At 36.2% G+C, this 14,116-nt stretch overlaps 2 protein-coding genes across 10 annotated transcripts in view; one reads left to right on the top strand and one right to left on the bottom strand.

Moving 5' to 3' along the window:
• The window catches only part of CPNE3 (copine 3), a 121,168-nt gene that overhangs the window by 61,093 nt on the left and 45,959 nt on the right, over nucleotides 1-14,116 (bottom strand). The window lies entirely within an intron of this gene.
• CNGB3 (cyclic nucleotide gated channel subunit beta 3) overlaps nucleotides 1-14,116 on the top strand; it is a 59,120-nt gene that overhangs the window by 34,002 nt on the left and 11,002 nt on the right. The window contains exons 9-13 of the mRNA XM_051612628.1: nucleotides 710-796; nucleotides 2,077-2,141; nucleotides 5,293-5,415; nucleotides 12,434-12,575; nucleotides 13,822-13,981. Coding sequence (XP_051468588.1) covers nucleotides 710-796; nucleotides 2,077-2,141; nucleotides 5,293-5,415; nucleotides 12,434-12,575; nucleotides 13,822-13,981 — 577 coding nt within the window. The remainder of the gene's footprint in view (nucleotides 1-709; nucleotides 797-2,076; nucleotides 2,142-5,292; nucleotides 5,416-12,433; nucleotides 12,576-13,821; nucleotides 13,982-14,116) is intronic.

The following is a 14,116-nucleotide window of genomic DNA, read 5'->3' as shown; positions in this document are numbered from 1 at the left end:
AAGTTTTCTGACCTAAACCATTCTGTGATTATATGATGTTTGCCACAGCTTTCCTTCTCTCCATCGAATTCTTGGAAAGAATAAATGGGCAGATAAGAGGAGTAATCATACAATTGATGGACTGCAGGGAGATGTTGAAAATCTTAGTGACATGGGAAAACCAAGCATCCATGTATAACAAGAGACAATATCTATTAAAAGAAAAACCCAAAAAAAACCCTTATCATTTCATGAGGAATTTGTCATTTGGAACACATGGCTTCTGCAGGTTGAGAGCGAGGAGTCTAATTCATTGTGGTCTCCCAGTTTGCTTTAGGCAGCCTGGTTTTAAAAGCCATGGGACTTCTCAGAATTGCTTGTGGAGTGCTACCCCCACTTCCACTCACCAGCTACATGCCTACCATTTTAGTCTTGTCAGAACTATGACTGAAATAAGCAGAAAGTATTAGTAATCAACTACCTGAGATACTGTTATTAATCCCCATGAAACAGATTGAAATCACAGTCATGAGGGATTTAAAAGGAGAGCAAAGCTGTAGGTGTCTTCAAAGAGATAATTTTGCCTGCCAGTACTTGGGAAGTGATAGATTTAGCATGCTGACTTTTCAAATACTACTCAATCATAATTCAATCTAAAGAAGGTTTTGACAGCAACTAAAAACATTATGATTATTGTGAAGTTTTAATTGACCTCTCTGCTCTTTAACAGCTCGATCTGATATCAATATTGCCATTTGAAGTTTTAGCCATCTTCTTTGGATTCAACCCAGCATTTAGAGCAAATAGGATACTAAAGGTGAGTTCTGTGTTAGTGATGGATGGCTAGCAACACATAAATGTTTTTACAGCCCAATGGAAACTTGTTTATAGCATTTAGGAATATGAAATTCAGAAACTGGAAAATATCTTCAGGATAAGCTACATCAGTAAATAAAACAACAAAAATTGTAAGATACAGTCTAGCCAAATGAAGTGCTATTCTCTTATTTTTCTTCTGACTTTATTTTTACCTACTTTCAAAAATGCTTTGTGATTAAGGCTGGTTCATTTCCATTATTTCAATTAGACTAATCTTAAATTACCTGCTTCATTTTCAAAGATTAAAAAAAATAATAATAAAAAATCAGTAATTAGTGCTAATATATATTCCCTTTCAGTTGGTAATGTTAGATGTTTAAAAAGAAAGGAATTAATTTTAAGGATGAGATAAAGTCCACACATCATATTTAACAAGCGTAACCCCAGTTTTGTTATCAAATCCGAAGACATCTGTAGTTGTGCAATGAAGGGGCTGAGAAAGAATTAGTTAACAGCCCTCTTCCTGCATTTCCTGGTACCTAGCAGGCCACTCTGTGGCTAAATACATCCCCCTTCACACAAGCAACGTATTGACAAAGAACTGGCTTTGATTTCTAGTTGGAGGGAGAACAAGAATTCTGAGAATAAATTGAGGGTGCCCTTAATTTTTCAACATGACTTCATAAATCAATAAATCAGAACCAAAAAATGCGAAGACTGAAAAGTTAAACAGTACCTCATATGAGACAAACTGACAGGTACTGTACAAGAATAAAGGAAAAGCTCCATGTGAATTTTAAGGGCTATCATTAAAGGTAAACTACAAATAATAAACAGGAGGAATTCAGTACAACAGGAATTGTTACTACATGGTATCATCTAGTATGTAATTAATTGCTGATATATATGATCACTTACTGAGAATTACTGGAATTTCAGAAACAGTAAAAAGGGATTTTTGTGCATGTGATCATCTCTGATAAAGTTGCCCAAGCAAATACATATGTTTTAAGATGTTTTAGTCATTCATCTGCAGCAGTCTGATCTAAAGAGCGAGGTTATTTCTATTTTCTGATTAATGGGACACCCAACACTTAAAACAATATTTAGCTTGATTTTCATTTTTGCTTTGCAGTTTACCTTAAAAGTTTAAAGAAAGTCAGACTACTGAAAAATCCATTATTTTCAAAATGTGTATGTGAACTAACGTCTGTACTATTAGAAAAAGATGTGTGGTGGGCAACAGTGATTGGATTTGTTTGCTTTTTTCCCATTCAGCATAACTCATTCTTTGAGTTTAATGATCGTTTGGAAGCTATCATGGACAAAGCATACATCTACAGGTATGGGCTTATTAAACTTTTGTGAGATAAAAAGCATGGCACAGAACCCATTACATTTGATTTCATGGCTTGTCAGTGAAGCAGTGAATATAATATGAAATATCTGTTCAATTTAAGATTTTTTTTAAAAAATATCTGTCTTTATTGTAACAATTAAAATAATAAATATAAAACTTCACTCGCATATGAAATCTAGCTCAGTTTGTCTGACCTCCTTTAGGCAAAATGTTCCACCACACTGAAGCTCCTGTCAAAATGTAACCGATCAGAAGTATCAAAAGTTTCTTCAGTGAAAGAGCTAAAGAATGGTTTCTTTAGGTTGTTAATAACAGTGCCAAACCCTCAGTAGCTGTTTATTTGTATTTAATAAAATTCATGAGCTTGAGCCTGTGTCAATATTTTTCTTCAAATAAGCTCTCACCATGAACCTGGCATATATGGAAACTTGATCCGTCACTGTGTTGACTAAACTTGCAATGGGAATCAGTTCAGCACAGATCTCAAACAGTTGTCCACCTCACTATGTTCTCAGCTTCTGCATTAACTGTTAAAATAATATTGGAACTCACTCAAGCAGTCCATGGACATGGTTACGGCAAGTTTTATAGGCTCCTCAGCAGTCAGTGATGTGCTGCTAAGATCCAATGAACCCATCTACTGTGTCACCATTATTTTAATCTACTGTCACTGTCATCAGCCCTAGTTTATCCTGTGCAACTCCTACACTGACAGATATTTTTTTCCCTGTCCCAGTTCTGGGGCATGTATTGGTTCTGTGTGCTCTTTCAGCAGATATAAGAATTGGTTCTTTTCCATCTTATTCTATTTCAGAGATTATTGCACTTACATGGTAGAGTTGCTATTTATACACTGAAAATGAGATATTTTATAAGATTTAGAAACTAGTTAATTCAAAAAGGAGATTGAAAAATCATCTGTTTCATATTTTAATGTGCCTGCAAACTAAAATAAAACTTAGAAGCTCAAAACTTGTGCTAAAGTATTTTTGAGATGCTGACCTCCACAAAGCTTATTCTCATATTGCCCTCTCATTTCACTTAATTAAGAGTCTTTTGTGTTTTGGGTTTTTCTTTCCTTTTTTAAATTTTCTGTTGGTACAACAGAAGACTTGTGTGAATTTCTACAAGATTAATAAATTGCTTTTCAGTTTCTGAATCACTGCCTCCCTATATTCTCCACTTTCTAATCTCATTTAAAAGAATGAGTTTTCGTCTCCCTTGCGATATATTTTTAACTTTTTCTAATGCTGATAACTTTTTAAATTAATTAATTTCCATGTTACTTATTTTGCTTTGAAGTCATAATTCAACAACTTTTGTGTATCTCCTGTAATATTTACAGCAAATACTGGGAGATACAGATTTTTAATATATATCGTTTTGAATAAAGTAATTAGCCCATACATAACAGTAATGTTGTGTGTATATGGTTTTCAAGGAAATTCAAACAAATGAGCAAACCCGTTTTTACCCAGTTAGACAGTTTTGCGAGGAACAGAGTTTCAGACTATATAAATGTATGGAATAGGAAATGGTTATTTAAAGAGCAATTTGAGAATGAGATGTGTGTACCTTCAAATTACTCTGACTTTGAAGGATATGATGTTGATTTCCATGTCAAAAAACAGGGAAGATGCTCATTTAGAAAGGCTAAGATACACACAAATAGATCTCACTGATCCTGTAAAATGTAAGCTGGAAGGACAGGGCCAGCTACTCTGCAAAGCTGTTCTGCCTTGTCACACAGTTTTGTAGCCTGGTATTGATTCAGTGCCAGACTGTGCATTGCTGCTTGTGTCTTTGCTTTGTGGCCAGGGGCCAATTACATTTTCCAATATTAAATCACTTGCAGTATGTAAATATTACAAAGCAAATCATTTTTCTACCACATGTTCTTAAGAGGCCAGAAACTTGAAACATGTGAAATAAAGCACTCTTCAGAACTAAAATGCAATTTTAAGTCCTGCTGACAAGGTGCAGAAAAACAAAGATAAAGCACATGGACTTCCAGATTTCTTATTATATATAGGGTTAACACTTTATAGGTTTTTCCATCAGTACATTGCTAAGGTTTGTGGTTTAAAAAAATGCCTGCATACTGTGCTACCAAAATACTGTATTTTGTATTTGCAAAAGCACCTATTAAATATGTCATGCCATGGCCTGACACAATGTTCTAAAACCTAATCCAGAAAGCATTGACTCCCTGTTTTCAAGGTGCTCATTGGTAAAACATTTATATGGCAAAAATCTTTTAATTGGCTTACCAGAAGGCATTAGGGTAAGGAAAAAAAGAAGACAAACAGAGAAGAGTGGAAGTTATACAGAAGAAGAGTTTAAATGGGAGCTAAAAAAACATTTTAAAGACAGGCTGCTTGTGCAAAGTATTGCATTTTGTTTGAATGCAGCAATGTTGTTTTGATCTGAGATCATGGTGTGGTCACCAGTTGAGTGACAAGGCACCACTTAACTGGATAAAGTAAAACTAAACTTCTACACAGCAAGTTGATGCACCTGGGTGGATTCTCTTCACTTCTTACTACATCTTATCTACTCACTGTATTAAACAGAAAGCTGCTTGGTGCTTTCATACTTCATCATTTGTGTACTTCAGAGAACTGGCCATATGCATAAGAACTGGGATTAGCAATACTTCTGCTGTAGCCTCTAGATCATGCTATTTAGCTGATCTACTGCAGGCTTCCTAGCACAGCTCTTGTAAAGCAGCTTATTACTGATCTCAGACATTTCTCAGCTTTAGTTCACAAGTTTAGAGCCTATCTTGAACAGACTTTGGCAAACACATTAATTTTTATCCTTTAAGCCTCAGTAATATAACTTCAAACTTCTGTAAATATTCATAGCCGGTTAAAACACCAAAGTCCTCAAACAACCAGAATTTTAAAATTACCCTGTGTCAAATATTCTAGGAAAGTTATTTATTTGATCTTGCACAAGTGTAAGACACAGGTAACTGCCAGATATTTTTTTTTTCACAGAATCAATACAGGTCAGGAAATACTTAGTGGATGCTTAACATAAACATTGTTGATCCAGAAAAGGAATGGGCTCCATATTGAAAAGGAAGGGAAAATGTAAGTTGTTTTACAGGAATCTGTTGACTTTTACAGGGTCATTCGAACAACTGGATACTTGCTGTTTATCTTGCATATCAATGCGTGCCTGTATTATTGGGCTTCAGACTATGAAGGACTTGGCAGCACTAGATGGGTATACGATGGCCAAGGAAACATGTAAGTCCTTTTCTCCTTCAAGAGATTTTTGTTGGTTTTGCTACTTTCTGCATCCCCGTCCTTTCCCATATCTTTGCTTGCAGTAGATGCCCTTACTTTACAAGTGGTTGAATAGCAAACTCTCAGTGCCATGACTGCTGATTACTAGCTTCCATTATTAACACATATTTAGATGTCAGGTGCAGTGAATAATCAGTTTATCACTTTCAGCTCTTATAGGGTTATGAGTTAGTGTTAAGTACTAACAAACATTTAGAAATCAGCAAGGGTCATAAATTAAACTTAAGTGGTTGCATATGCATATGGGAACTGTTAGAAGGATTGCAGAACAACCCCTCAAAGGAATCAGGGGAGGGGGGCTTCTGCCATACTACATTGTGTTTTTAAAATGCAACACTTCAGTCCCTCTAAACACCATGGTGACTGGCCTGAAAAAATTCCACCCACTTTCACTGAGCTAATTAGACCTTTTGAGAAGGTCTGGCTTAAACAGGGGGCAGACTCCAGTGGGAAGGACTGGATGTTGACATACATTTCCACAAACTCCTTGTGAAGCAATAGGCTGGGTGCCACGTAAGGCACATTCATTAAGATGATAGAGAGGTACCAAGACAAAATAGTGAAGTTATAATATATTTTGTGTGTAGTTATATAAACATATCTAGTAGGTTCAGATGTATGAACATTCATTTCTTTCAAAGGCCATAATATAGTAAAGTCACTGAAGCTCAACTTACTCATTAATTACATTCTTTGAAAACTGCATATAATATACTAATGCTGTCATAAATCACCCATTAAACAACTTCTCACATTTCTCTTGGGGAAATGCTCCTCTGGCGTCTAATTTTGTCACACTTCACGAGTTTAGTGTAAAGTCACTATCTTGAAGGGTAAGAATCTAGCCTTGGAGAGTAAAACACACTTTGTGTAAAGTGGCATTGATTTTTCATAATTAGGGTTCTCACTTTAAAACATGACATGGCTGAAGTTTCCACATACCACTAAAGTGGTAAAGAGGTGATAAATCATCTGTACTTGGCATTAATGAAGCCACACCTCGAATACTGTATCCAGTTTTGGGCACCTCAATACAGGAAGACATCAAGGTGCTGGAGAGCATCCAAAGAACGGCAGTGAAGCTGGTGAAGGGCTTTGAGAACAAGTCTCATGAGAAGCATCTGAGGGAACGAGGGCTGTTTAGTCTGAAGAAAAGGAGGTTGATGGGAGACCCCATTGGCCTCTACATCTTCCTGAAAGGACATTGTAAAGAGGTAGGTGCTGGTCTCTCCTCACAAGTAATTGGTGATAGAACAAGAGGAAACGGCCTCAAGCTGTGCCAGCGGAGGTTTAAACTAGACATTAGAAAGAACTTTTTCACTGAAAGGGTTGTCAGACATTGGAACAGGCTGCTCAGGGAGGTGGTTGAGTCATCATCCCTGGATGTGTTTAAAAGTCATCTAGATGTGGTGCTTGGGAATATGGCTGGACTTGCTAGAGTAGGGTTAATGGTTGGACTAGATGATATTGAAGGTCTTTTCTAACCTAAGTGATTCTGTAATTCTGAGATGCTGGAATAAAATTCATATTAGAATATATCCATGTAGAGCCTCATTAAGCCATTAATCTATCTCATCTTGACATTGGTTGGTGAATGCATTACTTTTTTGCCTTTATATAACTCATACTGGATTAAGTATGATCTCGTGTACATGGAACCCCAAAATGTATCCCATGTGGAGCTGCATTTTATGAAGTATACTTTGATATCCCACTAACAGCAAATGCCTGATGTAAGGGATAGCCATAACTTTGAAAAGTCAGTCATGACACAGAATCATAGAACCATAAAATGGCTGGAAGCTCATCAGTTTCCAACCTCCCTGCTATCAGCAGGGACACCTCACACTAGACCAGGCTGCACAAAGCCTCATCCAACCTGGCCTTAAACACCTCCAGGGATGGGGCATCAACAACCTCTCTAGGCAACCTATTTCAGTGCTTTACTATGCTCAAGGTGAAGAATTTCTTTCTGATGTCTAACCTAAATCTACCCTCTTTCAGTTTAAAACCATTGCCCCTTGTCCTATCACTACCCTCTCTGGTGAAAAGCCCCTCCCCAGCTTTCCTGTAGGCCCCTTTCAAGTACTGGAGGGCCACTATATGATCACCTCAGAGCCTTCTCTCCTCCAGGCTGAACAGCCCCAACTCCCTCAGCCTGTCTTCATAGCAGAGGTGCTCCAGGCCTTTGATTATCTTCATGGCCCTTCTCTGGACCCTCTCCAACAGTTTTATGTCTTTCCTGTGCTTAGGACTCCAGAGCTGTATGCAGTATTCCAGGTGCAGTATCACAAGAGACTTAGCTAATTGTTGAATATTTGGGGGTTCTTAGCAGAGAAGCATTGTGTGAACATTAATTATTATTGGAGATGCAACATGAATTTAAACATATCAGATAAGATACTTCTATGTATATTCATTTCTTTGTAAAGCAGGAAGTAAGAACAATCCAGAAAAAAACTGTTAGAAAAAATTACCAGAACTGCAGTACATGTTATGGCACAGCAGTGCAGATGTAATTTCCTTTCACATAGCAGTCAGAGTTGCCAATATTTGAAGTAAATATGCCGTTAGTCTCAGGTAAAATAAGAACACATTCAGAAAGGAGATAAGACAAACATAACTTCTTAGCTAACTAGAAGAAGTGGCAGTAAGCAGTTTGATAAATAAATAAAAATTCTAGTGGTCTCAGATTACACTGAACCAAAGCAAATGATCAGGCACTGATTTAGTGGCATGAATGTTTTATGTACAATCCCTGCTGTGTCTATAAAATGTTGCTAGATGTGGCCAAAACCATTCTTAAAAATGTCAGCACTTCTAGGATCACTTTTTTTCTCTTTCCAAGCTAGAAAGAATACACAGATGACAGTTTCCCTTTTCAGTTTTGTTATATGTATGTTGTTGAGCTGGCATACTAATTGGTGAACTTCAATTTATAACAATTTATAACTAACAAGTCTACACAGCACTCAAACAACAAGCAAAATTATCAAAGTAGCACTTCTTGTAAATTTCTGCTAGCTGCATTCTTTCCCAGCTGACGTCCACGCTCTAAAATGTCCAGGAAGATTTGAGGTCTTTTGCGTGGCAGCCTTCATTCAAATCTTTTCACCTGAGGTGCAGTCAACTTTACCCCACTGCAATACACCCAAATTAGCCACACAAGACACGAGTCTGCAAAATGATCCAAAACATTTATTTGCATTCTGTTTCTCCGTAGCTTGCTGCCTTCCTGCTCTGTGCACAGACTTGGCAGATATCTGAAGTCCCACAAAACAATCACTGTATATGTCTAGAACAACTCTACTTTGGAATGCATTGCCCAATGTGTAGTAAGACCGGCAAATCTTAAAGGGTGTCTCCTGGGTATCAGCTATACATTGCACTTGTAGTAGGTCTGATATCTCCAGGCAATCTGTGAGTGCACAGCCCAACTCATTGGTGCCTCGGACTTCATGCTTTCAGACCTGCTACTTGCAGCTGTATTTTTCAAGTAAAAGCTTTGTAGTTTACACTATTCTGTCTGAGATCATCATACCCACAGCTACTTGATGAATAAATCACTCAAAAAAAAGAGGTACCAAGAAGGAGGTCATATACCAGTTTATAAAATATAAAATAAAATATAAAATATTAAAAATAATATAGAAATACCAACTTATTAAAGTCACTTCTTTACTTTACTGAAACCCATCCTGGCTGCAATCTGAGAGGAGTCTAACATCATAGCCCTGAAGTAATGCCTCCCTGGGCTGAAATGAATTGTGTGAATTCCACCTTAAAAACTCAGTCAAACACATAAAGATTTTATTTACCTGTATTAACCAAAACCATGTAAGAAGTTTAGCATACTCTGAAATGGACTTTTATTAAAAAGATATTTCTATTGCCATAATATTAAGAGGTATCTTATCTGCAGGTTTTCTGAATGTTTTCATACTTAGGACTTATTTTAGGGAAAAATCTAGTAGTTTGGTTGCCTGAAGGATAAACATACTCTATATTGCAAAGAGGGAAAATCCCTTTCTTGTCTCATGTTGTTGGCTTCAACAGTAATTTCATAGCTGGCTAGCAAACCTTATGGTGAACAATGAAGGTTTGCAGACACTAGCTAGTAGGAAGCAGAGCTGCTAATACTGTTGAAATGGGAGTCCCTTTTTTTCCTGGCTTCCCTTAAACAAAATTTACAATCTCATTTCTCCCCATCTTAGGGAAAACAGCTGCATTATATTTCAACTATATAACTTCCATTTTGGATGAAAATAAAACCAATAAAATGCATAACTGGAGAAAATATAAAGCCAGTGCCTAAGAAATACTGAATATTGTATGACTTTGCCCATAGAAAGTTTATTTTAAAGTAAAATTACAGAATACACTTCATTAACTACACCTTCAAAAAGAGTTGGGCTGATCTCAAAAAAATCTCTCACATTTTGTATACAAAACACTGCAAAAAAAGAATGTGACCCTTAAATTCCTTTGAGGAGATGCTTTCATTTTTTATAGATATTCCCAGAACAAAGATCATATTGACTCTCCTGGTGGATTTAGCAAGTTTGGCATCCAAGGCTATTGGGGATGAAAGAGGTGGTTAATTACTTTCATTTCCTATAGTAACTACCATATTAATTTATTTACTTTTATACCCATAAATTATAAATATTTCAAGCTCTAAAGCATTCTCAGGTATGGGAAGTTATATATTAATATTCTTTTTATGATAATTCCCCTCAGACAAGCTAGAGACATAATTTCATGCTTAAATCTGTAAAACATATCTGAGGCATTTTCTCACTGTTTATGAATTTATTTTACAAAAGTCTAAGAGAAACCTGCCACTTACGCATACTTTACTGGAAGCATGCATAGATGATGATTGTTTTTTAACCCAAGTGAAAATATTATAGTGGTGTAATCCAGCTGTTCATTTTGCACCCTTAACAATGAAAAAATGATATGATACGCAGATATGCAATTAATTTCTTGCCTTAAGGACTCTGAATAGAAATGGCCAGCTCTGACTATTAAAATCTAAAACTAGAAAACTATGGTAAAAATCATAATTGTTACCACATTTCATTAATCTGCAACCAAGAAAAAAGTGACTTTGTAATGAAAAGCAGAAATTGATTGCTTGGCAAATCCTGATATTTTAGTTTAAAGACTTGGAAACACTGTCAAGTGATTTAAAGAAAAACCCTCATTGGAACTGGTTATTGTGAGTTTATTTTCTCATTTTTGCACAAAATCAGCCCTCCAATTGTACTGTTACATGGGCCTTTTACTAATAGGAGTGGAGTTCATTTCTTAATAAGAGAGGAGTTGAAAAGTGGAGGCCAAAAATTAAAATCTACAACTGAAATCTGCCAGCAGATCAGGTATCCTCAGGTTTAAGGCAGGCATGAGAAAATGTATGCAAGACTGTAGACTTCAAAACAAACATCTCCAAAAGTATTTCTTCTGTGTTATATTTTAATGTTTTATTTCAAACTCAACAAAATTTGACAAATAGGAGGAATCTTAATTGCTTCAGAAGCAATAGTCATAGATGAAATAACTGAAAATCTGATTGTACAATTAAAAAAATGTACATCCACTCCTAATCATTAGTGAAGCTGAAGGCTGATTGGACAGAGACTTAGGAAGCCAAATTCTAATTAATAGGAGGCTTTTAAAACCAATTACTTGTTAGCTCAGAAAAGAAGGAAATGATAGCACATTCATGACAATTACTTGAAATAATTAATCCCCACTGCACAGTATGGGGGTTGCTGCATTAATAGCAGTGCCACATTCTAGAACAAAATTTAGAACAGAATCTTAGAGATGCCAAGGCACTTCATGTATATACATAAAAAAGACAGTTAGTATGACTATCCTAACAAAATAAAATTAAAAAAAAATAATTCTAAAATAAAATAAAATAACAGGTCCTTTGTTGTTTTCATAAACTAGTATTGTCATACTAATCGAAATACACCACTTGAATGCAATGGGCTTGCTCATGCACTAGGCTGTACCAAAAGGGCTGTACAAACAGAACAAAGCAGTCTTTAGCCAAGAAGCTCACACTTCAGATATGAGAAGTGACAGACAGCAGACAGTTACTGTGAAGGAGTCAGTATAAGCCATACATTGAAGCAGAGTTTCAGTGACTGACGATTGCTCACTGCTAAATTTGGTTTCTAGATCAAGAGAGTTCTTAGAAAAGTCTTGAAGGGTGTTAACAAGGTGATTCTGTCATCATTGGTGGACAGGTCTTTGTTAAGGTGACAGATGGGGTAGTGGATACCAACCACTAGGAGAAGTTAATGTAGGAGTCAACATTTCAGTACTAAATGAAGTGGTTTGGAGAAGCTGGATGAACATGCAGCTTGTGGAAACATATAACTTCTGTTTGACATAATCCAGGAGGCAGAACCAATGAAAGCTGCTCAGAAGCAAAGTGGGAGGAAGACCAACATGGTCAAAAGCATGTAGGAAAATGGACACAAAAAGAACAACACTGCATTTGCCGTGTCTACCATAAAGCTTCACAATGATGTCATCAAGTCAAGCCATAGAAGAGACCGACAGATGTGTGAGCATCTTGTATGCTACACTTTTAGAGTGCTTTTAACATCATGGCATCTTCACTGGTAGCATTCAAACACTGTCATGTCTACTTTGGCAATTTGCTACAGAAGTCTTCTGTAATGTAGCATAGACTTCCTGGAGAACAGTAACTAACCATTGTGTTTCCCATATACACTTATTTTGCTGTCAGTGAGAACATTCAGCTCAACGATTTACATAACCTATCATTTGTAAAGTCACAACTCTTTATAAAAAATACTGAAGGTCTTTTGGACAGAAAAGCATCACTGAAAGGCCCAACTCAGGTAGGTATATGCTTAACTTCTACCACATCACTACCTACAGTCAATAACAAAAGTGCTGTCTGTATCCACAGGTATCTGAGGTGTTACTACTGGGCAGTTCGTACTTTAATCACCATCGGTGGCCTTCCAGAACCACAAACCCTGTTTGAGATAGTTTTTCAACTGCTGAATTATTTCTCGGGTGTCTTTGTCTTCTCCAGCTTAATTGGTCAGGTACATAAAAATATCAATAACTAATATGTTCAAATTACTGTAATATAGTGATAATATATTCAATATAATGGACTTCAGTCCTGGGAAAATGTTTAGCTTCCACCTGAATGTCTTGCTATTCAACTGTCATATGTACTTATATTCTGACAAATACATCTGTTTAATCAGTTCCCAGTATTGTAGCCTTTTTGCACACAAGCTGATTTGAAGGCAGCACACAAACGATCCTTGAAATTATGTATAATTCCTTTTTTCATCCTCACAGCCAAGGAGACAGTTTTATTCATATAAATGTTTTCTTCTGGAAAACTATTGACTTTGAGTATATTGGATGAAACTTCAGAGTATGCCTATTTATAGTTTTTCCTAAATTGTTATGTCAATGAGAGCACCATTCCTCAAGAAGATTCTGCAGTTCAGATTTTGTAACCAGTAATTTGTTGACTCAGACCTAAAATCTTAACACACTAACAGCTTCATTTCAGTTTGTTATAGCTCCTGTTTACAAAGAGCTCTTAAAATTACTGAGATATTCCTGGTTTAGCACACTTGCCTAAAAATTATTATTCCTGTTGCAGTCAGGCCCATCACTGTAATAAGAAAGACAGCAGAATTCAGCCCACCAGCAAAGTAGTCCTTGGCCACTGCAATATGAAGCTATTCTATAAGAACATGTCTATTTAGTTATGCTTTTGAAGCAGGAATATCTATGAACATTAATTCATTAACTTTCTAAAAATTAAATTACATTTTTGTTAGAATGTTAATGTATGTTCCTGCACTAAAGTCTTCAAATTCACCTTTCAGCTCAAAGCCCAGATTCTCTCAACTACTCAAACACTTGCAGGATATTAATTTTAGTAGTGCCAGCTAATGTTATTAGCAAAATTAAGCCCACTTTGCTTCACTTCTGACTTGAATTACATTCCAACTGCAGAGCAGCTTTATTATGGATTGTTAAGAAAAGCATTATCTATATTCTTTATCCATGTCCAGAAATAGGAGACAGAAGAATAAGGTAAACCTCACAGATTATTCCTTTAAAGTCATGAATGTAGACTTTCCAACATAACTAGATTAAATCTGTAATGCTTCCAAAAAAGCAGGTGAAGCACCTATTCAAAACATTCAGCTGAATGTATAATGATTGAGTGATTTTGCAAACAAGTGTTTTATTCTTCCTATATGTTGTTGACAAGATATATAAATTGCTGAAATGTGTTGTAACCATAACTGATGTTTACAGATGAGAGATGTAATTGGAGCAGCTACTGCAGGACAGAACTACTATCGTTCCTGTATGGACAACACTGTCTCCTATATGAACACTTACTCTATTCCAAGATTGGTCCAAAACCGTGTTCGAACCTGGTATGAATACACATGGGACTCTCAGGGAATGTTGGGTAAGTATAGATACAGATACAGGGTCAAATTAACATTTCTCCTCTTGTGAATTGCATGAGAACAGTGAGAGGAGGGTACTCAATTTACTTTATATTTAAAAAAAAAACAAAACAAAAACTCCAAAGCAATATGAC

Source organism: Apus apus, chromosome 2 (assembly GCF_020740795.1).
Source record: "Apus apus isolate bApuApu2 chromosome 2, bApuApu2.pri.cur, whole genome shotgun sequence".
Classification (NCBI taxonomy): domain Eukaryota; kingdom Metazoa; phylum Chordata; class Aves; order Apodiformes; family Apodidae; genus Apus; species Apus apus.
This window is presented reverse-complemented; position numbering and strand designations above follow the sequence as displayed.